This window comes from Phodopus roborovskii, unplaced genomic scaffold (assembly GCF_943737965.1).
Source record: "Phodopus roborovskii unplaced genomic scaffold, PHOROB, whole genome shotgun sequence".
Lineage (NCBI taxonomy): Eukaryota > Metazoa > Chordata > Mammalia > Rodentia > Cricetidae > Phodopus > Phodopus roborovskii.
In genome coordinates, this window is record NW_026125397.1 from 25,239,328 (window position 1) to 25,264,675 (window position 25,348).

At 46.8% G+C, this 25,348-nt stretch overlaps 1 protein-coding gene across 1 annotated transcript in view; it reads left to right on the forward strand.

The window, feature by feature from the left end:
* Scml4 (Scm polycomb group protein like 4) overlaps positions 1–25,348 on the forward strand; it is a 78,682-nt gene that overhangs the window by 34,742 nt on the left and 18,592 nt on the right. Inside the window, exons 2-5 of the mRNA XM_051175583.1 lie at positions 5,158–5,383; positions 16,172–16,301; positions 19,438–19,638; positions 23,514–23,708. Of these exons, the coding sequence (XP_051031540.1) occupies positions 5,228–5,383; positions 16,172–16,301; positions 19,438–19,638; positions 23,514–23,708 (682 nt within the window). The 5' untranslated portion in view covers positions 5,158–5,227. The remainder of the gene's footprint in view (positions 1–5,157; positions 5,384–16,171; positions 16,302–19,437; positions 19,639–23,513; positions 23,709–25,348) is intronic.

Sequence of the window (25,348 nt, forward strand, 5' to 3'; positions counted from 1 at the left end):
ATAAAAGATTTATTTTATTTTTAGTCATGTGTGCGTGCACACGCAAAGAGTATATGTGTCCTGATCGGTCCCTCCAGTCCCTATTGCCCCCATTTGTTTAACTTTGTCTTTTCAAGCACTGAGTCTCAAACCCAGGGCCTTGTGGATCCCACACGCTTTCTTTCACTGAGCTGCATCTCCACCCCAGTGTCAAGGTTTTGTTGGTCTTCAAAGTGTTCTTTTATAATGAACACACTTCTATCCAAATAGATTTGTTTTACCCAAACCGTACAAATGTAGATACACACTTCTGACTCCGGGTAAGATGACTGCACTCCATGGTGAGCAATGCTACCTCACACCGCCAGGTGCCAGGTGCCAGGTGCCAGGTACTACACTGAGCCTGATGCCGAGGGGCAGGTAATATGTGAAACATAGGCTCTGGCCCCAGGGATGCACACACATCACTTGTGTGCAAGGGCCGATGAGGAAGCTGTGTGATTCTTACTTGATCAGGTTGCTGTTAGTCAGACAATAGGGGGCGATGGAGTTGCGAGACTAGTGTGGGGGAGGGGTGGGTGGGGGGTGGGGGGAGGGGAGGACATCCCCCCTGATGCCTGAGCTCTTGGGCCATCCTCAAGAATGGAAGAGTCACACTTGCAATTCTGTGCCTCTTGCCCCTTGGTGCTTTCAGGAACAACAGAAATCCACGGATCTATCTCCCAGTCTGATTTACCTATTTTCCCTCCTACACCCCCAAATATCCCTGTCCAACCCTATTGCATCACCAGCCTGGGCACTTCTGCCCAGAAAAGTCCTAACTCTGATATCATGTTCTGATTCTTCTGCACCCCACCCCCCACTCTGCTAGCAGATTTCTTCTGTCCTTGATGCTTTGGCATTTCATATCCTGCTTATACTATGTATTTAATAATATATGCGTATTACTATTGCCTCTGTGGAGTGCTTAGAATAAAACCAGGTGTTGATTATCTTAGAATCGTTCTATCCTTTCTTCTAGAGTGTTCCCTGGGTCTCGAAGGGGCTGATATAGATGCCGCATTTAAGACTAAGTCCTCAATAGTTTGTGCACCAGGAGACTAAAGCTGCTCTCAGCCTCAGTCAAAGCAACTTCTTTTTAAAGGGATATTAGAGCAATGCTCAGTGGAGTTTAGTGGTTCAGGATGCACCGTCATTAGAAAACAAAGAAAAGGAAAGCTATTTTAAAAGAGCAATGATACCAGAAAGAGTACTCGGAGAATGAAACTCATCCCTGCATTGTTTATTCTTCTATTTATATATTTGTCTCTGATTTAAAAGCTCAAACAATTTAAAACAGCATACAAAAGAAAGTAAAAGCAACATTTCAGTGTCTTTCTTCCCAAGGAGCCCTTTGAGGCTTTTCTTTCTTAGACCCAGCCTGTTTACAGAGTACTGCAGATTCCTGCATGAAGCTGTTCATATACTATAGAGAGGTGCTCTTCATTTGCCTGCTTACATGCACACACACACACACACACACACATACACACACACACACACACGCACACTCATACACAAACTCACATACATGCACGCACGCGCATACACACACACACGCACGCGCACACACGCACTCATATACACACTCACATACATGCATGCACGCGCATACACACACACATGCATGCACATGAGTACATGCTTAAAACCATGAAGTATTCCATCTTATGAGTTTGAAAGAAGATGCAAATCAAGGCTCTTTGAGGGTGTTTTGGTAGTTTTCAGTACCTCTCTATTATAAATAATTTTGCAAAGAATAACCCTGGCCATATATTTTTGGGCTTTCTTTAGATTTTTTTTTTCTTAATACTTTTAAGTATTTTATTTTCATTAGAATTTGTATTCACTCTTATTTTTCTTTTTCTTTTTATGTCTCGTTTGTTTGAGATAGGGTCCCACTACGTAGCTCTGGCTGCCCCGGAACCCACTGTGAAGACCAGGCTGTCCTTGAACTCACAGAGATTTGCCTGCCTCTGCCTTCCAAGTGCTGAGATTAAAGATGTGCATCATTACACGCAACTACTCTTATTTTTCTTAAGACACAGAGCGATTCTTTCTGGATGATAGTCTTTTATTACCTGTCCCAATATTTGCCTTTCCTATACCCGCAATCCTTTATTTATGCATGATTAAATTTCACTGTCTGTCTTCCATAGTTCTCTCCCTAACGAGATTTCATGTGTCTTGCTATCACTTGCTTTCCAAAGCTGAGGCATTTCCTTATCTTTAGTATTGTTCTGGACCTCTTATTGAAAGTGAATGTGATTTACTAGTGATTCCCTAAACTCTAAAATTACACTGTGGAGACACTTAGAGGTTCTAATAAATTCATTTATTGTTCAGGTTAGTAACCTCGTTACTTACATTTGAATTTGTCCCTGGTTAGCAGGCAAAGTGAGCAATCACTCAGGCATGGCAGGTTGAGGGTTTGGACACTTCTTGCCTTGGGCTTTCTCTCCCCTCCCTGAGGTACCCACCATTCCATCAACAGTGGCTCCCTGTTGGTCGATTAGGACCATGTATCAGACTAGTCATCCAGCAGGGCTCTCACACTGCCTAAGACTGGTGCTTCTGTGGGAGGCAGCCTAAGGCATGGTTGTTCCTCATTAAAAAGAGGAAGAGGGGGGGATGCCAGGGGGAAAGAAATTAGTTGAACAGATAGGTTTCTTTTTCTAGGAAAGGCTTTTGTTATGTTGAGCAATTGAGGGAAAGTTCAGTTTAACTTTTTGGATGTCAAAGATTCTTTTTAGATTTATTTATATTTGGAACTTTGTTGCTGATTCGTTTTATTTTAAACTTCATTTTCTTTTTTAAATTTATCACATTTTATTTACTTGTGTGTGTGTGTGTGTGTGTGTGTGTGTGTGTGTGTGAGCATGCACATGTGTGAGCCCGCGTGTGTACAGACGAGCACGGAAGCTAGAAATTAACCTCCATGTTCTTTCTTAGCTGCTGTCTGACTTAGTCCCTGGGACTCGTTCGATAGGTGTGGCTGGCAGGCCAGTGCCAGCCGGAGAAAGCCACATGTTTCTCCTCCCCAGTGTTAGGCTTTCAAGCACTGGGCTTTTTCTCCTCAATCCCTAACTACACGTTTCCTCTTGCTTCCCTTTGACGCTCCTGCTACTCCACACAGTGTTAATCTCCACACTAAAGGCAAAGTAGGTTAGGCTTGTCAGCACAACTGTCATGCCAGGGTACAGGAGACAGAGGCAGAAGGGATACAAGTTTGGGGACAGCTTGGGCTGCACAGAAGGACCTTGTCTCCTGAAACCAAAACTAAACAAAGTAAAACAAACTTTAAAAAGAAAGGCAAAGTAGAAAGGTGCAGAAATACACTCTACAAAGTACACTCTGTTTCTACAATCTTTAAACTTGTAAGCAAGAAGCAGAAATTTGATACGGTAGGTAGGTCAAAATGACTTTCACCTTAACAGGATCTTGCTGGTTCTTGTTGATCCGTCAACCTTTCCTGCCAGTGAACATTATTTGTTTGTGCCAAGGAGTCCAGAAATAGATTTTTATGTTATGAATTCTTATACAGTAATCACAATTCATGGACTCTACGATGTATTCAGTTACAAGATGTGTCATTATCTTACGATATACTAAGAATTTAAAAAGATACTCCCTACCGAATCAGTGAGATGGGATATTTTCCTCAAAACACAGGGACAAAGAAAACTGATGTCTTTAACAGGCGGTTGATGCTGTGAATTGTCTTATTTTTACTTGTACATGTACGTGTCTGGATGAGGGATTATGTTTGTGTGTGCGGTGCCTGCAGTTTGTGTGAGCAGTTACAGGCATGTATGGGCTTCGTGAGGTAGGTGCTGGGAACTGAACCTGGGTCCACTGAAAGGGCGGTCTAGCTTGTTTCCTACCCGAAACATTCAACGGTGTGCAAATTAAAAATATTTCCACTTTAAAGTTCTAGTTATTGGGTTGGAAGTGTGGGTCACTAGTAAAGTACTTGCATAGTGTACACAGGGCCATAGGTTCAATCCCCACATGGAAAAAGAGTCTACCCACAAAATATGGTATTTCCAAAAACAAACCTTCCCCTATTGTGTTTCAAAAGAATTTCCATTGTTTTCCTATCTAGTCCCTGCATTGCTACCCCCACCAAGGCACGGGGAAGCTCATCCTGACACCATCTACAGACTTGTCAGCAAAAGCTTCTAATTTCCACTGGAAGGTTCGGGAAGGTGCCACTACTCTGTAGAAGTGGATTTCATTACCTAACATTGCCCCTGAGTTAAAATCTACAGCTGGCCCCACTTAACATATTCCTGACCATGCCAGGACATCTAACCTCTGCATTTCCAATCCCTCGGTTCTCGGTCAAGGCTGATCAGTGGTCTTCAAGATTTATGAAATTCCACCTGAACAGTTTATGATAACACTGTTTGTCTGCCGTGTACAAACGACTGTGTGTTGTGGACAGTTGCCCGCAGCCGGGCCACCTTTATCTAGGTGACCTTTTTGCATGCCTCTTTTTGTTTATTTTACCTTATAAACTTTTTCATACTTGAGATCACTTTTACGCTTATTTATGTGTCTGACGCTTCCTTCACCCAATATCATGCCAGGCAAAATGTGTTGCTAAAGGCTTTAAACTAGTCGGCAGTTTCAGGTTGTAAATGAATTAGCTACTCCCCTATGCATTGTTATTTGGGTTATATCTATTTTATTCTGTAGTTCTGAATATTGTTAAAATGAACATTTCTGTATGCAAACCCCTGTCCACGTTTTGACTAAGAAATGTCATGACTTTAATGGAATTGACCTGTATAAGTACATTTCTTTGAGGAGAAAAAGAAGAGAAGATAATTTATAATTAAAGCAAAGAAAGAAGGTTAAATATTGGGGAATGGATGAGTTTATGTAATACAATGATATCAAATATGACATTGATTTATTTCATATTAAGCATAAATATAGAAATGTCATGCATAGTATTTAAAAGCTATTAAGATACTATTTTATAAGGCATGAAAGCATTCAGTTGCTGGTGACAACATCAGGTGTGTCTAAATCCAGGCATCTATTCTGAGTGCATAAGTGGTAGGTGTGCACACACACAGCCGAGTGCTTTAAACCAAACAGACATTTCTGTTTCGCTCTGCTTCCTCTCAGGACTAATTCCCAGGACCTCTCCTGCCCTTGCTGTTTGCCTCCTCATTCAGTAAGACTGGCACCAGCAGAGATGCAGACACAGAAGGTCCCAGGGAGGAAGCGTGGCCGGCCTCCACTTCACTCCACACTGGTGCAGATGGCAACCCATAACCTTTACTCTGCTCCCGCTGGCTCTGTACCAGCCGTGACAATCCCAAAGAAGAGGGGACGCAAACCCAGGTACAAGGTACGCCTCTACCATCTCCTCCTCCCCAGTCACATCGGGCTGGGCCACGGTGGGTGGGTGGGGGGGGGGTGGATCGGGCAGAGCTCGGATGCAAAATGTTATGGAAGGCAGGGGCCTAGGTAAGCACAGACTAGGAAATAAGTCTCTCAGTGGAGCATGTGATGGACAAGGTCTCATCGTGACGTCACAGCGCGCGGTGCATGCTCTTTCTTCTTCACCAGGTCGGGGAGCTACAAGGCGAGCAGACTTTAGGCCATCGCTGAACACATGGTTAAGCTTGCGTCTAAATGGGAGTGTCAGGCGCTCATCTGTCCCTTGTTTACATGCACGAGGCTGGCTCTTGAAGCCGCTTCTAGAACTTATTCCTCATCTGTTTCTGTGGGAGCTGATGCTATTCCTTAGACATTTAAAGTATGCCGTGCATGAGCGGGCTCATGTCAAAGGATGTAGGAAAAGCTCACTGGACAGAGGCTTAGCATGGGACTCTGGGGTGTCCGTTATAGTTTCCTGCTTAGAAAAGACACTGGTGTCAAATCTGGGGGCAAGAGGCGGGTCCAGGGCAAGAGAGCATCATAAGAACTAACAACATGGAGAGGCTGTGGGTGGGCAGCAGGGTCTGATGACATAACCCCCTCCCCCAGGTCCCCCAAAACAAAACAAACCAACAGCTGTAGGGGAGATATTAGTTATTCAAAATGACTTGAGGGTCATTTGCTTTAGTTTTCTTAACTTTTTTTTGAGATTTTATTTATTTTTATCTTATATGTAATGTGTTTGCCTGAATGCCTGTGTCCTGTGTGTGTGTTCTGTGCCTGAAGAGGCAGAAGAGGGTGTTGGATTCCCTAGGGCTGAAGTTACAGATGGTTGTGAACCAACATGTGGGTTCTGGGAACTGATCTTGGTCCTCTGCAAGAGCAGCCAGTGCTCTCAGTGGCTAAGCTATCTATCGTTCCAGCCCCTTATCATCTTTAATTATATGTGTGTTGGGGGTGTGTGCAGTTGTCTATGTGTAGGTATGTGTACATGAGTGCAGTTGTTCACAGAGGCCAGAGGAATTGGCTTCTTCTGAGCTTGAGTTATGGGTAGTTGTGAGCCACCTCACAGAAATTGGGTCCTATGTGAGAGCAGGATGTTCTCTGAACCGCTGTGGCATCTCTTTAGCCCATAGTATTTAATATATATTTTAAGCTCTTCTTGGCCAAAATAAATCAAACTCTTCTGCTGGGTATTTTCTTCTCTCTTTTTTTTTAAGATTTATTTATTTATATAGATACTCTGTCTGCATGGACATCTGCACCCCCTAAGAGAGCATCAGATAGTTGTGAACTGCCACGTGGATGCTGGGAATTGAACTTGGAACTTTTGGGAGAACAATGAGTGTTCTTAACCACTGAGCCATCTCTTCAGCCCCCTGCTGGGTATTTGCTGATAGGAAAATCTCTTTTGTTCATGGCGATGTTGGCTTTAGAATTGTATATCTACTCTCAGAAGCTAGCCCGGGTGCCTGTTTCTGCTCAGTACCTGCTTGGGTACCTGTGCTGTTGAAGGAGTCTGGGAATTGCATCTGGAGGGCTGGAGTGGGCAGGCACTCTGTTTCACAGAGCCAGGGAGCAAGTCCAAGCTCTAAGAGGTCTGTGACCCAAGAATGAAAATTACGAACAGATACAGAATTTCTTGGGCCAAGAAAAATGGCCATTCACTCCATGGAACAAACTTGATTTACTCTGCAAGTTTCCTCCCTCCTAAAAGGGAATGTTTTTCCAGTGTCCCTGACACCCAGGGAAACCTCAGAACAGTACACAGCTTAGGTTGGCTGACTGACACACAGGCCCAGCACAAAGCAAACGGGTCTGTTCCCACCACACGAAGAATTCCTTTTGTCGGGACAAGAGGCCACAGCTATCTTTTGGGTCTACTTCCCATATAGTTAGGAAAATACATGGGCATTATCTCAGACCACATGTCCCCAGATGACTCCATAAGCCTTTAGCTCAGTGTCCTAGAAGAATACTTCCAAATCAGGTCCCAGTTTGTGAGACCCTGTCACCTGTCAGTAGCAATACAGGAGAAATAAGAACCACGTGAAACTTTTCACAAAGCTAAAATGATTTCCTCAAAAGATTACCCTTTATTCTAACATACATGTTGGTGAGAGTGTTTTATCAGATGCTACACACTGACAGGAGCTGGTGATTTAAAATCTCAGTTGGCAAAATAAAGTTGGTAACCTGGCCTCCTAGTTTTATTGTGGCAACCCCCCCAGACCCTGACACCTTATTTTAGCATTGAGGACAGGACTGTAATTGTGGAAGAGCCAGCAAATAAATCGTATGGTCTCCCTTCGCTTACCAAATGGTCACTGGTTTGGAATTTTAAGTATCTGGGGCACAGTAGGGGAGGCAGAAGTTGTCAAAAAGAAAGCCTGACTAAGCATGGCAGGATCTTACTTGGTTCGACAATAAAGATCATGTATTTTATTAGTAAGAAAATGCTTCTTGGACTTGGACATAATGACATAGGTTTGTGTTCACACATGTCTGGAGGCAGAAGGGTTCTTGGAGATCATGAGTTTGAGACCAGTTTGGGCAACAAAGTAGTACCCTCTCTCAGCTGAAAATAGATAAACACACAAATAGCCAACATTAAAGTAGGAGCTGGATATGTCGGGATGAGGAAGAGCTCCAGAGGGAGTGTGAGGAAGAGAGGGCAATAGGGGTGAACAGGATAAAGTGTGTTACAGACATGTACGAAATTGCTAAAGAATAAATAAAACCATTTTTAAAAGAAAGGAACTTCTCTGTCAGAGGCTGGTTAAACACCCCTTGCATGTTCAGTAAGGGTAACAATAACTGTTTACAATTCGATACTACATTAACACAACAGACACCACTGTCGCTACTACAAAATAGCAACATCACTAATAACATTGTAATAGTGATCGCTACAACTAGTGATAGTGGATGAGACAACTTTGAGTCTCAGTTGAGCTTTTCTTCTGAGAAATTCTGAGGATGTCTCTTTCTTCTGACTGTGTCCTGGGCCTGGGCCAGCTGGTGTCAGCTCCAGCATCTCTGTCAGTCCCTTCCCGGACAGAGGTAGCAGCTCTCTCTGATCTGAGAATGACACAGGCATCTCTCGTCTAGATTTGAGCCTAGTTGACAGCAGGGCATTTGACCGCTTCTGAGTCTCGGGCTAACGTGGGTGAGTTACAGGTGGAAAAGGTGGGCAGATGTCAGTCCTCTAGAGTCGAGAGTCCATGCCCAGTGTGGGCCACATCGTGCTCAGTCTGTTATAGCTCCGGGGCTGCCATACTAGTGGAGCCTGCTCGCCACTGAGCCTCTGTGTCCACTGTCCCCGTGCCAAAGAAAGCAGATAACCTCCTAACACCACAGTTTCTGGAAAGCCACCGTCAGCCATGATGATGGCCTTCTTTGCTCCAAAAGGAATATTTACCTCTTAGCATCTTGGTCAGGTTCAAAACTCTCCTGAGAGCAGCAGGCAAATTTCCCTCATATTTCATAATTAGCAAACATCTTGATCTTTGTAAGGAGCCAGTAAGGGGCTTCCTGAAGGTTAAACGACTTCCGTTCTGTAGTTGCACTGATTTCAATATCTTCAAATAGTAGGACTGCCATGCTGTTTGTAAAGGCTGTGAACTGAAAGCCAGCTTTTGAAAACAAACTAAAAAAAAAAAAAAAAATCAGGACTATACTTTTTTGTGTCATTCACTGTAACAGCCGTATTGTGTGACACACTTTGAAGTTGAAGCAGCCTTTTAAAGCATGTTCTCATGACTGTCTTAACTCTGTAAACCAATGCAATAAACACAGCCCTAATTTGTAACATTTGCAACGTTTACAATGTGAAGATATCCCTGTGCTGTCAGCTCTGAGCCACCAACAAGTGAATCTGAGTGGGGAGCAGGGCATAGCTGCCCGGCACTCCACCGTGGGCAGAACAGATGCAGAGTGAAACAATTGGAGAGTGATGAGTTCTGAACACTTGGTGCTTTTAAAATGTACTTAATTCAACTGTGAATCTATGCACTTCTAGCTTTAAACGTGAGTTGTTTAACTTCTGTCTTAGTTAGGGTTTCTATTGCTGTGACAGGACACCATGACCACAGCCAACTCTTATAAAGGAAAGTATCTAATCGGGGCTGACTTACAGTTCAGAGACTCATGATGGCTCACAGGCAGACATGGTGCTGGAGAAGGAGTTGAGAGTTCTACACCTGGGTCCACAGGCAGCAGAGAGAGAGAGAGAGAGAGAGAGAGAGAGAGAGAGAGAGAGAGAGAGAGAGAGAGAGAGAGACTGGCCTGGCTTGAGCATTTGAAACTTTGAAGCCGAGTGACACATTTCCCCCCCACAAGGCCACACCTCCTAATAGTGCCGTTCTCTATCAACGCATGGGGCCAAGCCAGCACAACTATCAACGTGCAGTATTTCTGAAGACTGTGTAGTCATTTCTTATGGACTAATTCAGGTGGGTTCTGGTACCCCACGTGTACAGTTCTGCTGTGTGCTGGATGGTCACATGTCCAGTGTCCCCTTTCTCAACAAGAGGCCCGGTCATTTTGGCCCATGGCTACTCAAGCACAAACCTTGATGCCCCTGAGAAGTGTTGTTCCAGCTGAAAACTGCCATGTCACAGGTATGACGGGCAGCGAGGCTCATGGACACATCTGGTTTCTGATGCCACATTTTTTAGTCTTGGTGTTTTGTCCCCTAACCCTCCTCCCATCCCTCCTCCCCCACTGTATCCACGGGGTGTGGCTTTTCTTCTTGGCTTCCTGTCTCCCTGTGTGTCTTTCCTCCATACCCCAGGAAAGCCAGCAGCCTGCTCAGCCCCTTACTTGTAGCAACTCCCCCACCCTAGGAAGAATCTCAACTCTGGTAGGAGAACCCCAGCCTCCTGCCTCACTCATTTGTGTCTCTGAAACACACCCTTCGCCCTGCCTTTGATTTCATCATGATGTCTGGAGTATGTTGTATTTCCATAGATTTATTTCCTTGGGTAAGTGCTGAGGCAAAGATTGTTAAATTAGGATGCCAGATTTGACCAAAGCCAAGAGCAAACAATACAGCCCCTCCATCTCTTGGCTGTTTATGTTCTTCCAGATGTGAAAGGTAACTGTGGATCCAGTGGCAGGCTCACCCCTAGGAATGGAATCACACATACTTCTTACTGGGATCAATCTGCATTTTACTAGGCAAGTTCTTAGAATACAGTCTGAAGTTAGACATAGGGAATGATCTCAATTCCCAAGCTGTGCTTTCCGAAGGCCTCCCCTCACAACCCTGAGGGAGTTTTGAATGAACAAAGAATGTGAATATTAGAGTGAAAGAAATGTGTCCCCAAGGCAGGTGTGGGAAGGAGACACGGACAAAGCTATCCTGCTCACTCCGGCTACTCCAGCAGTAGAGCCGAGGATGAGGCATCACTGCCCTGTGTGACCAGGCATATCAGGGTTGTTGGCTTGGCAGGGATCTTGGCAGCCGACCTTTGGCTCTATCCCTTTCATTCTGCCAGGAAGAGGCCCCTCTTTACCCCCTCACCATCACCACCTCACTCGCCATTCAGCCAGATTCTGCTTTTAATATTTGCAGTATTATATTAAATATTAAAGTAATATCTACTTTAAATTCTACTTTAAGACTTACACCCTCCAGCACCTAGCTCCTCCAAGGTTAACATCTTACACCGCAATGGCACATTTGTCAAAAACAGCAAACAGGTAATATATTATCATAAATCAAACCCATACTTTATTCTAATTGTATGAACATCTCTCTGATCTGTTCCACCCAACACAACCTCACACCCAGTCGTGATATTTTCTTAAGCTCTTCTGCCGGTGGAAGTTGCTTAGTTTTTTGTTATTTTTGATGATGAACAGGTTTGAAGAGTTTCATGGGATGTTACACAACTGTGATCTGCCTAGTGTTTCCGCCATGTATTAGCATGGGCATAGGGGCAGATCATGGAGGTACAGGGACATCTATCTCTGTCTAACCATATCAGAAGCACATACTGTCAGTACCACTGTGGGTGTTGGTCGGCACCTTGCTTCTTAGTGAACTTCCATCACTAGAAGTTGTTAGGATCTTCCCACCTCTTGGCACTTCCAGCTTATTCTGTACGCTCCCGGTTTCGGAACCATCCATTTCTGCTAGACGCTCCCAGTCCTTTTATTGAGGAATGACATTAGAAACCAATATATGAGCATTTCACTTTATTTTGTCCATATAAATAACCAAATAAAATCATTTTTTTTTCCAAAAATTGAAAGCAAGGCAGGTGTTGGTAATGCACACCTTTAATCCCAGCACTCAGGAGGCAGAGGCAGAGGCAGAGGCAGAGGCAGAGGCAGAGGCAGAGGCAGAGGCAGAGGCAGAGGCAGAGGCAGAGGCAGAGGCAGAGGCAGAGGCAGAGGCAGAGGCAGAGGCAGAGGCAGAGGCAGAGGCAGAGGCAGAGGCAGAGGGATCTCTGTGAGTTCCAGGCCAGCCCAGTCTACAGAGCAAGTTCCAGGACAGGCTCCAAAGCAATACAGAGGAAACCTTGGTTCCAAAAAAAAAAAAAAAAAAAAAAACAAAAAAAAAAAACAAAAAACAAAAAACAAACTAAAAATGAAAGCAAGAACAGCAAAGACAAATGCCCCCCCCCCCCACCGTGCGGAGAACAGCTTGTATTGGTTGAGGAAGCAGAGGCCACATCACAGATGATGTGCTGCATATCTGTGTCCCTCTAGTTCTAGACTTTTCTAAAATCATAGTAACTCCCTCCTAGGTGCCAGGTGTGTGTGCATTCTAGCTGTTAAACTCAGGTCCTCGTTCTTACAAAGCAAGCGCTTTACTGACCGGGTTCTCTCTAGTAGGCTATTTTTAGTTCTTTATATTAGGCAGTGAAACTAAAACTCCTGAGCACTAAGTAAATTGTGATTGTATTTCATTTTCCCACAAAAATCTTATTTTAAAAAAGCCAGAGACTCCCTATTCCTGTCTAGTTTTGATTGCTCTAATGATAGAGTGGTGGCTGCATAATTCATAAGGGAAGGAGATTTTGGTCTGGGGATGTAGCCAGTTGCAGACACACACACACACACACAGAGAGAGAGAGAGAGAGAGAGAGAGAGAGAGAGAGAGAACTAGTTCACAGTCCTGGAGGCACAAAAGCTTGGTGAGGCCTCCTGGTACAAGATATTATAGTAGTGCAAGCAGATGAGTCACCTGCTGATGGCATGGGGCGGGGCAGCCACGCTTTCTTTGTTTCCATTTATTGCTGCTGTTGCTTTGAAACAGGGTCTCTCTATGCGGCCCTGGCTGGCGCTGATTAAAAGCACGTGCCACCATGCCTAGCCACTCTTCTCCACTTCTAAAACAGCCTGCTCTCATAGAGACTAATTTACTTCATGAACCAAAATCAATTCTTTCCCAAGGTGATGCCCCCAGTGGCCTAGCCATGGAAGGCTCTTGCATCTCTTAATGCATTGAGGACCAGCCTCCCAGCACACAAGCCCCTGGGGACTTACCCACACCACAGTGCTGCCCACAGTCTGCAGAAGATTCCTCTTTGCTTAATAAACAAAGTCCCAGCAGCCGTAGAGGTTGGTGTCCCAGTCACTCTCCTATTGCCGTGAAGAGACACTGTGTCCACAGCACCTCTTATAAAGGAAAGCGTTTAATTGAGGCCGGCTTACAGTTTCAGAGGCTTAGGCCACTATCACCATGGCAGGGAGCATGGTTCTGAAGAAGTAGCTGAGAGTTCTATATTTGGACCCACGGGCGGCATGAAGAAAGAGACTGGGCCTGGAGTGGGCCTTTTAAAACCTCAAGCCCACCCTCAGTGACAAACTTCTAGAAGACCACACCTCCTAATCCTTTCAAGTAGTGCAGCTCCCTAGTAACCAAACATTAAAATCTCTGAGCCTATGGGAGCCATTCTCATTCAAACAAACCACCACCACACAAGGTAAATAAGACAGAGTTTCTCTGCATGGTCCTGGCTGTCCTGAAACTCACTCTGTAGTCCAGGCTGGCCTCGAACCCAGAGATTCACCTCTCCAGTGTTGGGATTAATGTCATGTACCACCAGTCAGTGCCTGGCATAAGAAGCTTTTCTTTTCTTGCAACCAACTGACTCATTGGTTCATTTAGGCAGAAATGATGGGTGGAAATGACAATTGTAATACTATGACTTTTTGTGAAATGGGTTCAGTAGACAAATCCAATATTAATAAATATGACAGAGAACAAGCATGAGATGTTAGGGTTGTTATGTGGTTCATGAGTCTGAGATTTCAGTAATCATCACCATCATCATCCTCATCACCATCCTCACCACCTTCACCATCATTAACACCATCTCACCAATATCACATTCCATCATCACCATCACCATTATCATCACTATTACCATCATCACCACCATCACCATCCTCATCACCATCATCACCACCATCACCATCATCACCATCATTAACACCATCACCATCATCACCATTACCATCATCACCATCATCACCATCATCACCATCATTAACACCATCACCATCATCATCATTACCATCATCACCATCATCACAACCATCACCATTATCATCACCATTATCACCATCACCATCATCATAGCCATCAGTCATTCTAGGGAAGGAACACAAAGATCTTCATGTTGATTTACTGCATGTTGAAGACCTCAGGCAAATAAACCACCGTTTGCCAATTTTGTTCTCCTGGTGTTAGTGAACTGAGAATTGGGGAAGGAGAATTTGTAGATGAAAGTCTGTTCTGCCTGGTCCCTTAGCTGTTTAGTTCCAAATAAACACAAAGAGGCGAATAATAATTATAAACTGTTTGGCCAATGGCTCAGGCTTCTTACTGGGTAGCTCTCTCCTAATTATTTACCTATTTCTATTAATCTGTGTATCTCCTCATTGTCTTGACTTACTGGTGATGCACAGGCCTCTTGCTTCCTTGGCAGCTACATGACTCACTCTTTGCATCCCCCTTCCCAGCATTCTCCTGGTCTGCCAGCCTTGCCTATACTTTCCGCCTGGCTGCATCCCGCTGTCCATTGGCTGAAACAGCTTTATTCACCAATCGATAAAAACAACATATATTCGTAGCAAACAGAAGGACGCCTCCCATCAAGAATTGACTGGGATTTTCCCAGAGCTTACTGCTTGAAGCCTTTGAGCTCCCCTCCATCTGCCTCCCCATCACACTCCTTGCAGAGTAAGATAGCATTCATAGCAAGGTAACTGGGGACTCATTGGATAGTCACAGCTGCTGCCTTGCGGAAGCAGACGGTTGAGGAAGCCAACACAGAGATGGGGAGTGACGGTAGGTTTCAGAGTTCTCATCCCCACCACTGAGGCATTTTTAAGATTACTTTTCTATTGTTCAATAGTGTATTGCTAGCTTTTGGGTCCTATGATTGTTTTCAGACACTACACTTGAAGAGAAATGCAATCCCTCCTGCCAATTAAAGCTTTGTGTTTATGCAGGGTAAGAGGCCCCAGCGCGGCACCCACACAGCACCACTGTGCAGCCACCATGCTTGCTGTTGGCTGTTCTCCTTTCAAAGTTGTTTCCACACCTTCCTCTGTCTCCTTAGTGTCACTCACGGGTCACTCACTGCCTGTCATCCCACTCTGCTTCACTAACATGACAGCCTCTCCATCCTCTGACACCATGTTTGTCCTAATGGAGAAGGATTGGACCATCTAGTAAACTGCGTCTGCAAGCTTCAACTACTACCATCCACTCAGCTCCTACACAGCTTCAATCCTGCCTCCCTTCCTGTGGCAGTCCATGGCAGGCCCTGACCCTTCCCACACCTGCTGAAAGCCCAGCTCTTGCTTCTCCTCCCCTGGATCATCAACATTTAAACTTATTTCTCACCAGGAGCTGGTGGAGCACGCCTTTAATCCCAGCACTCAGGAGGCAGAGGCAGGCGGATCTCTGAGTTTGAGGCCAGCCTGGTCTACAGAATGAGTTCCAGGACAGCCAGGGCAACACACAGAGAAACCTTGTCTCGAAAAACCAAACAAACAAATCGAAACACAAAAACTTCCGATTTCTGTAGTGGCCACACCCAGTTCCCCCACAGCCTGGCCAATGTCCCTATTTTGTCTTTTCCCTTTTGACACTGCGAGGTGGCACCTGCTGCAAGGTAAATCTCCCCACTCCCCTCCCCATTGCCGTGGTCCCTTCTCCGTTCCCTTCCGTGACAAAACTCCTGTAAGTGGTTGGCTTTATTTCCTGCTCCCAGTATCTTTCCACCCATGACTTCCTAAGTTTACTCCAATAGGAACCGCCCCATTTAAATTCTTCCTGGCATCCGGTTATGGTGGTGCACATCTGTCACTCCATCCTTACACACCTGAAGCCTTACACACATCCTTACACAAGCCTCAGTGTCAGTTGTACCTTTCTTACCCTGACACATTCCACCTTCCAATGTACCCAGCAGCTCCTTTCCCAAAGCTGAACAGTAGAAAGGCGTAGAAGCAAGAAAGAGCTGGGCGGTGGTGGCACACACCTTTAACGCCAGCCCTCGGGAGGCCGGGACAGGCGGATCTCAATGAATTCAAGGCCAGCCTGGTCTACAGAGCGAGTTCCAGGACAGGCTCCAAAGCTACACAGAGAAGCCCTGTCTCGAAAAACAAAAACAACAACAAAAGGGAGTTGAGACAGAGTACTTTGGGTTAGCAGACATCCAGAAAAGATGGAGGGCGGCATGGAGGACATTGCCAGATGTTCACTGATGGGTAGACTTTCTTGCAGATCAAATCTCCAGTGCTCATGACTCCCTTGGCCCTGTCACCTCCACGGAGTACCCCAGAACCTGACCTCAGCTCCATCCCTCAGGATGCAGCCACTGTCCCCAGCTTGGTGGTCCCACAGGCTCTCACAGGTAGGTCAATACAATGGACTCCAAGGTGGCAATGGTTTTCTAGTAACAGGGTGTCCTTTCATCTAACAGTCAATTTGTGAGATATTTCTCTGAGATATTTCCCAGGGTGTGGCAGCACAGGTTTTTAATCCCAGCACCCAACACCATGGGAGACAGAGGCAGGCTGATCTCTGAGATTGAGGCCAGCCTGGTCAACACAGAGAATTCTAGGACAGCCGGAGCTGCACAGAGAAACCCAGTTTCTAAAAAAGAAAAGAAAAGAAATGCTTCCCTTAGATATCCCAAAGAAAGATCTGGCATGGTGGCTGGGCTCTGAAAGCACATTTGGCTATTAAAAACTGTTTTCTGTGAATGTTGGGTTCAGCTGGCTGCTTTGGAGCGGACAAGTAAGAACAATGTCCAGACCTGAGTGTGCTCACTTGAGTGTGTCCAGACCTGAATGTGCTCACTTGAGTGTGTCCGTTTTGCATTTGTATTTCCAGCTGCTTCCACTTCCCTTAATCCAGTGTAGCACACATTCCAACCTCTCTCTTCTTGATGATGGTAATGATGATGATATCAGCCAACCAACAGCTTCATCTTAATCATAACAGTAGTTAGATGGCTACAAAGGCACACACACGTGCGCACACACACACACACACAGAGCCCTTCATCACAACTTCACTCCCTGCTCCCATCCTGTTTAAGTCCCTTTAGTCCCTTTAGTCCCCCTCATTGTAGTATAAAGACTAAACCTGTGAACATGGCTGAGAAAACCCTACAGATTGATTCCACTCACCAGGTGCTGTCAATAGGGTCTTAGCATATGCTCTTCCTCTTCAGAGCCTGGGGTCTTACCTCAGCACCTGAGAACTGAATAGGTAGGGCCCACATCACTTGCCTGCTGGTACACAGGCCAGCTGTTCACTACTTTCCAGATCAGAACTCTTGGGTTCCCAGGGAATTGACTCCAAGCTCCATGTTCCAGCCCTGACTGCAAATCTGAGCTGCCCCCATGAGCACTTCAGCCTCTGTTTCCTCAAGAGCAAAGAAAGCCATAATATAACACCCAACTCAGGCTTACTCAAAAACGTGGGAGATGCCTGTCGTTACTATTCAACATCCGCAAAGTCCTGCTAGTTGTCTCTTAATGTCCTTCTCAACACTCTGGGCAGTGATGGTGTTTGGCACTCGCCTTTAATCCCAGGACTTGGGAGGCAGAGACAGGCTGATGTCTGTGTACTTGAGACTAGCCTAGACTACAGTGTTAGCTCCAGGACTGCCAGTAACACACAGAAACCCTGTCTCAAAAAACCAAACCAAACCAAACAAACAAACAAAACCCCCTAAAACAAACGAACAAACAACACTCCCCTTAAACAGTGATCTCTGAGGTAAGAGGCTTACACATGTCATGGGAAGACAGACACTTAAGACAGTGTTAATGTCTTAAGTTAATGACCCTGTTGTTAACATCGGGTTTTACTTTATTCTTGTGTCTGCTTTACTTGTGGGGCAGAACCTCCTGCATTGACACAGAAAGGCGGGGGGGGGGGGTGTAGGGGTGGGTGGTGGGTGGGTGGGGGGATAGCATTTCTACTTTACCTGGGAGGTAGTTTTCTCTAGGAAGTTCTTTGTTAAGGAGCTGGCTTTGAGAACAGGGAAGAATCTTGGGGCTTTCCTGAGCAGGTCATGGTAACATTGTTGCTTTTAAATCTTAAAACAGTAGACCTGGCGGTGGAGGACAGCACACATTATATCAGAGCAGTCTGGAGTCAGGCTGACCTGTTGGGCAATTTTCGTTAAATTACAGGGGACATAGTTGTGGGCAGGCGTTTATGCCGTTTTAGGACAGAGTTAAGTTGAACTTGTATCTGCTGGTTCTCAGCCCCTCAGCCACTGACTATGGTGTTAATAAGGACTGCATAGGTGAATCTTCTCAGTGGGAACACTTTCCCTGAAAAAGGACTCATGATGGTCCCTGAGATGGACCAGTGGGCACAGGTACTTGCTGCCTAGTAGCTTGGTGACATAAATTCAATACCAGGGACCCACATGGTGGGACGAGGCAACAGACTTCCTCAAGTTGTCCTCTGATCTCTGCTCTGCATGGGTGCACCATGGCATGCCTGGCACACACACATACACACATGCACATGTGTGTGCACACATACATACATGCACATGCGTGTGTGCGTACACACACACACACAATGGAAAAAGGGAATTTGTGAGCTTTTCATTTTCTCCTTTAACTGTAAAATTCATAAAATTCCCCACCGTGGTCTGAAAATTTACTGAATGTGGAAAACCAGTTTTAGAGACATTCTGACACTTTTCTGTAGGTTTATGTTTCATAAATATGATACTTACCCACAAAATCTATTTATACTTGATACATTGACATAGTCAAAAATGTAAGTTAACACGATTTATGTCCAAAATGTTGTGATGAGCTATAACGTGTGGAAGATTTGGGACTGAAGGGGTGACTCAGTGGTTAAAAGCATTTGCTGCTCTTGCAGAGGAACTGGGTTCATTTCCCAGCACCCACATAGTAGCTCACAACTGTCTGTAACTCCTGGGATATGACACCAGACCCCAGGGTACATGATACAAAGATTATACACACACACACACACACACACACACACACACATCCATACACAGGACTTTTTTTTAAATTTGATTGATAGCTTTTGACCATTGCTTCCTGAAATTATAAATATCCCACTGGACCATCATCATACTGCCTCTGGGATGATTAGTGTTACACAATGTTTTTTATTGGTGAAAGTTCATAGAGAAAAATGGCAGAGGAAGATTTTGCCACAGACCTGCCTAGATAGAAATGCCTTTATGCACACTGTCTATACGAGAAATTGGCTTGGGTATAGTTTTACACAGTTAGAGCCGACCCAGCTATCTCTCTGCCCACAGTCATTTCTAGAGCAAGTTCTGACCATTGCAAAGTACAGCTTTGTAGCCTTTTTATCTTCTTACACTGGGAGGCTCAGTCCCGTGCCTGCCCTTTGCAGCTTTCCCAAGGCCAGGGCCTGGTACTGGCCTGAGGTGCCTCCAGCCTAGGCAGCCTGCAGGCCTGATGCACTTGCAATGCTAGACAGCTCACATCCACTCTTCTCTGTGCCCACAGTGTGCCTCTACATTAACAAGCAGGCCGATGCAGGCCCATACCTGGAGAGGAGGAAGCTGCAGCAGCTTCCTGAGCGCCTGGGGCCTGAGCGGCCCGCAGCTGTCCTGCAGCAGGCAGTGCAAGCATGCATCGACTGTGCACACCAGCCAAGGCTGGTCTTCTCCCTCGTCAAGCAGGGTTACCGTGGAGAGCTGGTGTCAGGTAAGACCTGGGGTGTGGGCGGCATGCTAGGGGTCTCTCTCTGTAGTGGTCCCCGAGCAGGAGAGTGTATGTGGCCAGACCCTGTCCTTCACCTGCAGGGCTCCAGGGCCTCTGCGAGCTTGAGAGCAGAACGCAGCTCTTGGGACAACTTGAGAGACAGCTACCAGGCCTGGACAGCAAGAGTGACCTCCTGCGTCCTCACCCCGACTCCTCTGCCCTCTCCCCACTTCCAATACCGTTCCTCCGCCTTCAAGTGTATTCACAATAAGGTCCCAACCACAGTGGGTTTTAAGATAAGGCCATACTTGTTCTTTGCCCTAAATCTGCCACTGGCTCCTATGTCCAAGTAAAAGCCCATATCTTTACAAGGCCCATAGACCTATGTGAGTTGCTTCAGGCTCCCTCTCCAAACTCAGGGTCACGTCTCACTCCCGTGTTAGGCTCAGGTTCGAAGGCTTCTTTGCTATTCTTTCTGCATCCTTCAATTAGTCTCCCACCTCAGGGCCTTTGCTCCTGCTGACTTCTTTTTCTGGAGTTTCTTACGCTCCATGCTACGTGCTCCTGGGAAGCCTTTTGAGTTTCTGCTCAAATGCTGCCTTATCAGAGTCCTGTCTTCTGACCTTGATCTGAGTATCAAACCTTCTTTATTTCCTTTTATAGCACTCACCACCATGGAGGATAGCCGGGGAAGTCTCGCCATTTCAGCCCATCATAGGGGCCACCTCTTTAAACAGGGTCCTGCAGCTTCCAGAGGAACAGACTGGCCTTCAGAGTACACAGTCCCCACTCTTTCCAATCTCTTGCCCCTCTATCCCACTCTGTACAAATCTTGTCACTCCCTGGACTTTGCATTATTGGAGACACATTGGAGAGTCAGGCTAGTGTCTTTGCTGGCTCTGCAATGTGGCTATGGCCTTCCTTAGCTCCGAGGAAAAGACAGATTTCCTGGCGATGGGCTGCTGGGTTAGTTAAAAAGGAGTCTGGGGAACCGTTTGGGGGTGCATGCCTGGAGCCCCAGTACTGCAGAGGCGGAGGCAGGCCAGCGTGGGCTACACCGAGTTCTAAGACATTGTGCTACCCAGTGAGATGCTCTCTCAAAAACTAAGGAAAGGAGAAAAGGAGGAGGAGAGGAGGGGAGGGGAGGAAAAGGAAGAGAGGAGCTTTGCTAGGTTCAAGTGCACGTGTCTGACACAGCATGGTATTCAAGGGCCCCATCATGGGAGGCCATAGGAACAGGGAGAGGAGGAAAATGCAGTTCCAGACCTCCTGGAGTTCCCTTCACTGCTTCGCATCTGTTTTCCACTTGAACTGTGCTTTTCCTTGCTACCCAGTAGGGCTCCAGACAGAGCTGAGGCTGAGGGAGACCCCTTGTCTCTGTGCCTCTTCTCTGTGATACGATTTGTCTTAGAGGCTCCGTACTCCCCGCTTGAGCTGGGAGAGCTGGGCCTGGACCTGGCTTTCCGGCTCTTCCCTCCTTGTGGCCTCAAGACCTTGGCCCCTGGGAAAAGCAACATCAGAAAGGATGATGTCTGCAGCTCCAGTTGGCTGAGGGAATTCCCAGGAAGCCAGAAGGGACCGTTTTCCCTAAAGTCTGGGAGATTGCTATCACACCGACTAATGCCTCTCGCCTCCACCTGGAGGTCATTAAGTGAGGGGTAGCTTTTTGCGTTCCAGTTGGAGATGGTGGTCCAACAGGGCTACAGGAGAGCATCAGTGTCCCCCAGAGAGAGGGGGGACTCGGGAGAAACAGCAGTATCCATCCTGCATTTAGAAGCTGCTCCCCAAACACCCCACCACACAGCTTGCAGAAGTTGGTAGAATCGAGGAGGAACTGCAGATAACATCATGGAGCCTCAAGTCCCTCCCAGCACACCTGTTAGGGTGCGCTGCCTTAGCCACACCCCCAAGAGGGAGAATTTATGAACTCGGGAGTCCACATCCTCTTGAAAGAAATGGGATTTCCCCCATGCATGCAATCCCACGAACACTTATAGAACATACGTGTAACTTAATGGATAGGCCTGAGGTCCCAGGACCCTCCCACCTCGGGGCCAGTTTCCGTATCATGCAGCCTTTTAAGACAGAGCCTGTGCTATGTGGGGATCTGCAAAGTATCTGGAATAAGCATAATGGATCAGAGCCAGTTTTAGATGAGCCACATAGATGCCACAGGAACTGGAAAACCAGTCTAGGGTTCTCCTCGGCTTCATCTTCTGTAACATGGGGCGATAGTCTTCCGTCCCATCCTCACGGGCCAACCAGGAGGCCTGTGTGGAGATGAGTTCCACAGGCCTTACCAAATCTACATGTAAGAAATGGAATCTTTTGCTGTCTGGTTATAATAAAAACTATTAATGGTAGCTCCTGCCATCTGCCAACCTCCAGGGGATACAATGCAAATCAGGAAGCTGCCCGCTAGGGTTGCTGTGAGTTGGGGAAACCTAGGTCAAAGCAGGGCATCCTGGTTAGGTGTCTGTGTGTCCCTCACACTGGAGCTGGTGTGCAGTTCTGGGGTGAGGGGCTGTGAGGTGGGAGACAGGACAGACCCTGCTTACGGCTTCAGGAAATCGATGCTACTTCTAAAGAGCCCCCTCTCTTTAAATATTTATTTTTACTTTATGTGCATTGATATTTGCCTGCACATATGTCTGTAAGGTTTTGGGCTCCCTGGAACTGGAGTTACAGACATTTGTGAGTTGCCACGCAGGTGCTGGGAATTGAACCTGGGTACTCTGGAAAAGCAGACAGTGCTCTTAACCACTGAGCCATCTCTCTAGCCCTGAGTTAAAGACTCTTCTCTTGAGGGTTTCCCTGAAATCTCCCTGGGGTCCTCTGATGACAAATGGCATGTAGGATTAGAGACGTCTGGGTGAACTCAAGTGCCTGTATATATCTTCTCCTTCAGACATGGGCAGAGATGGACTCCTGGGTCGAATTATCAATAGGCGTGTAATTACACCAGGAGAGCACACATCCACACTGCCAATGATCTGCCCACTTGGAGGGGCCAAAATCCCTGACACCCGGGAGCGCTGTGACTGGGTTCTCTTCATCTCTCATTCATAACAGAAAGCAGGACGGTTGGAGAATGGCTGCTTCTAGGGCTGGAGCAGGATGAGCGTGGAATATCCCTCAGTGCCCCAAACCCGAAAGTGTTGTATTGAAAGGACACAGGAGTCAACCCCAGTAGAGTTCCCAGAATGAAAGCTGGGACCGTTTGAGGAACAAGATAAATAGCTTTTGACAACCCAGGACATAAAGCATGTATCCTGGAGTCCCACAACATTTAACAAATGACTGAATAAAGAATAAATGGGTGAGATGAGACAAGCTTTCTTTACAGAGGAATTGTAGGTGATATGTGGGATTTGCCGCTGTTCCAGTCAGGAGGTTGTGCTAACACTCCTGAGACCCTTGGGGATGGGCAGGCTTAGTGATTGGGCCCAGAAGCCAGAATGTAGAACAGAGTGGAAGGGTGTGGGACACACTGGCTCCACTAGGTGTGGGAGCTTCACACCCCAGAAGTGCCCTGTGGGCATGACATAGCCCCTCTTTGGTGTCCCACGAAGAGTTCTTTGTCTCTGTAGTCCTTCTCCCCTGTCCCCAAGCTCCAGCCATAAGAAGAAAGAAAGAAAAAAACTCAGACAAATGCAAATGGACGGACAGACCTCACAGTATCTGAGCAGAGCTAGTCAGAGCTGCTGCGACAGTCAGGAAAACCAAGGAGAGGTTGACGAACTGTCACAGACCAAGCGGACAAAGGGCCATGACTACTGAACCCCTGTGCTGTCCTGGGTGGTACCCCTGGAATGGGGAACGAATTGCCCTCCCCGCTTTCCGTGCCCAGCTCTGAGTTGCTGCTTCTGGTTTTCCAGTCTCTGCTTCCTTTGACGGAAAACAGCACCTGAGGAGTCTGCCCGTGGTGAACAGCGTGGGCTATGTCCTCCGCTTCCTGACCAAACTGTGCCGCAGCCTCCTGTGTGACAACCTCTTCAGCCACCTGCCCTACCCGGGCAGCCTCAGTACCACAGAGCAGACCCAGGAGAGAGAGGATGGGAGGATGGAGTCAGGTGAGTGTGGAGGAGTTGCTTCCTCCTGCTGCAGGGACTTCCCTCAAGATTGGCAGATGATGAGGTAACTGCTGGGGGGGGGGCTGTGGCTGTCCTCTAGACTTCTAGGACTCCCGCTGACTGTAACTGACATATCCAGACTATCCCTGCCCTGTGCTTCAGGGAAACATGGCCTCTCCAGCTCCTGGGAGCTGATTCTCTAGCTTTGCAACCTGTGTGTTTACCATTTAGACGGTGACACCACATCTTCAGAGTGGTGCTCTTCCCCTTCCCGTAAGGAAACTCTGAGACACTAAGCAACCCCAAAGGGTTTAGGCTGATGGGTCAGATGCAGTCTGAGTGTCCCATGTTTATCTGCTTGAAGGAGCTGCATAACCAAGACCTTGTACTGTAGGGATTTGATTGGACCACACATCAAATGCATCAAATGCACCTCTTCCTTTGAGAACTGGCGTCTGCCCTTACCATAGGATGGAAAGTGACCAAAGCCTGAGCAACTTGGATCCCACAGCCACAGAATAGCCCAGGTTGAGTAAGTGGCCAGCATGCGGGGCAGGGAGGCCAATGCCTCATCCTCATCTGCCTCTGCAGATACAAATGGCAGGTAGAGTCCTTAACAAACTAGACCTGGATTTGTAGGATTCAGCAAGGGATGGCAGAGGCATGTTGACTTTTTTTCTTTCCCTGAAAGTAGCATTGCTAGTCTAGGAAAAGCCCATGGGAAACAAAGCAGGGCCAGGGCCAGTGTGTTTACCTTGGTTCCTTTCAAATATTCCCAGAAGCAACTGAAGGGGGAAAGGGTTGGTTCTGGCCCACAGTTCCAGGACGGAGTCCATCATGATGGGGGAGTCCAGAAGGCAGGGCGTGGAGCATCTACTCAGTGTCTCGAAGTCGGGGAACAGAGAATGATAGATGCTCTGGGGGGGGGCTTGGTTCCCCTTCTTCACTACATACAGACCATCAACTTCCTCCCAGAGATGGCACCATCTCCCCCCCCCCCCCCCGTCAGTCATCTGCGTCAGTCATCTGCAGTCTTTCAGATTTTCCAAGTGATTTGGATAGTAATTGAATGGATAGCCCAAACTCCAGCGAGCAGAGACCAAACTATTCACATGGCCATGTTAGAGCCACTGGGGGATACTTCTCTTCTTAATTTGGCTTCTAGTCAACCTTCTAGTCAGCCTCAGCCTCCTTGGTCTTGTTCACCCACTAAATGTCATCTGAAAGGAGGAAATGTTAATTGAGAAGATACCCCCATAAGATCAGACTACAGGCAAACCTGTAGGCATTTTCTTAGTTAGTGATTGGCAGGGGAGGGCTCCTGGGCTGGTGGTCCTGGGTGCTGTTGAAAGCAGGCTGAAGAAGCCACATGGAGCAAGCCAGTGAGCAGCATTCCTCCATGGCCTCTGCATCAGCTCCTGCCTCCAGGCTCTAGTCCTGCTGGAGTTCCTGTCCTGACCTCCTTCTGATATGGAAGTGTAAGCCAAATAAACCCCTCCTCCCTGACTTGTTTTTGCTCATGGTGTTTCATCACAGCAATAGGAACCCTAACTAAGACAGGGGTTGCATGTGTGTGCATATGGATAACACGTGTGCATGTGTATGAAGGTCAAAGGTTGATGTTGGATGTCTTCCTCAGC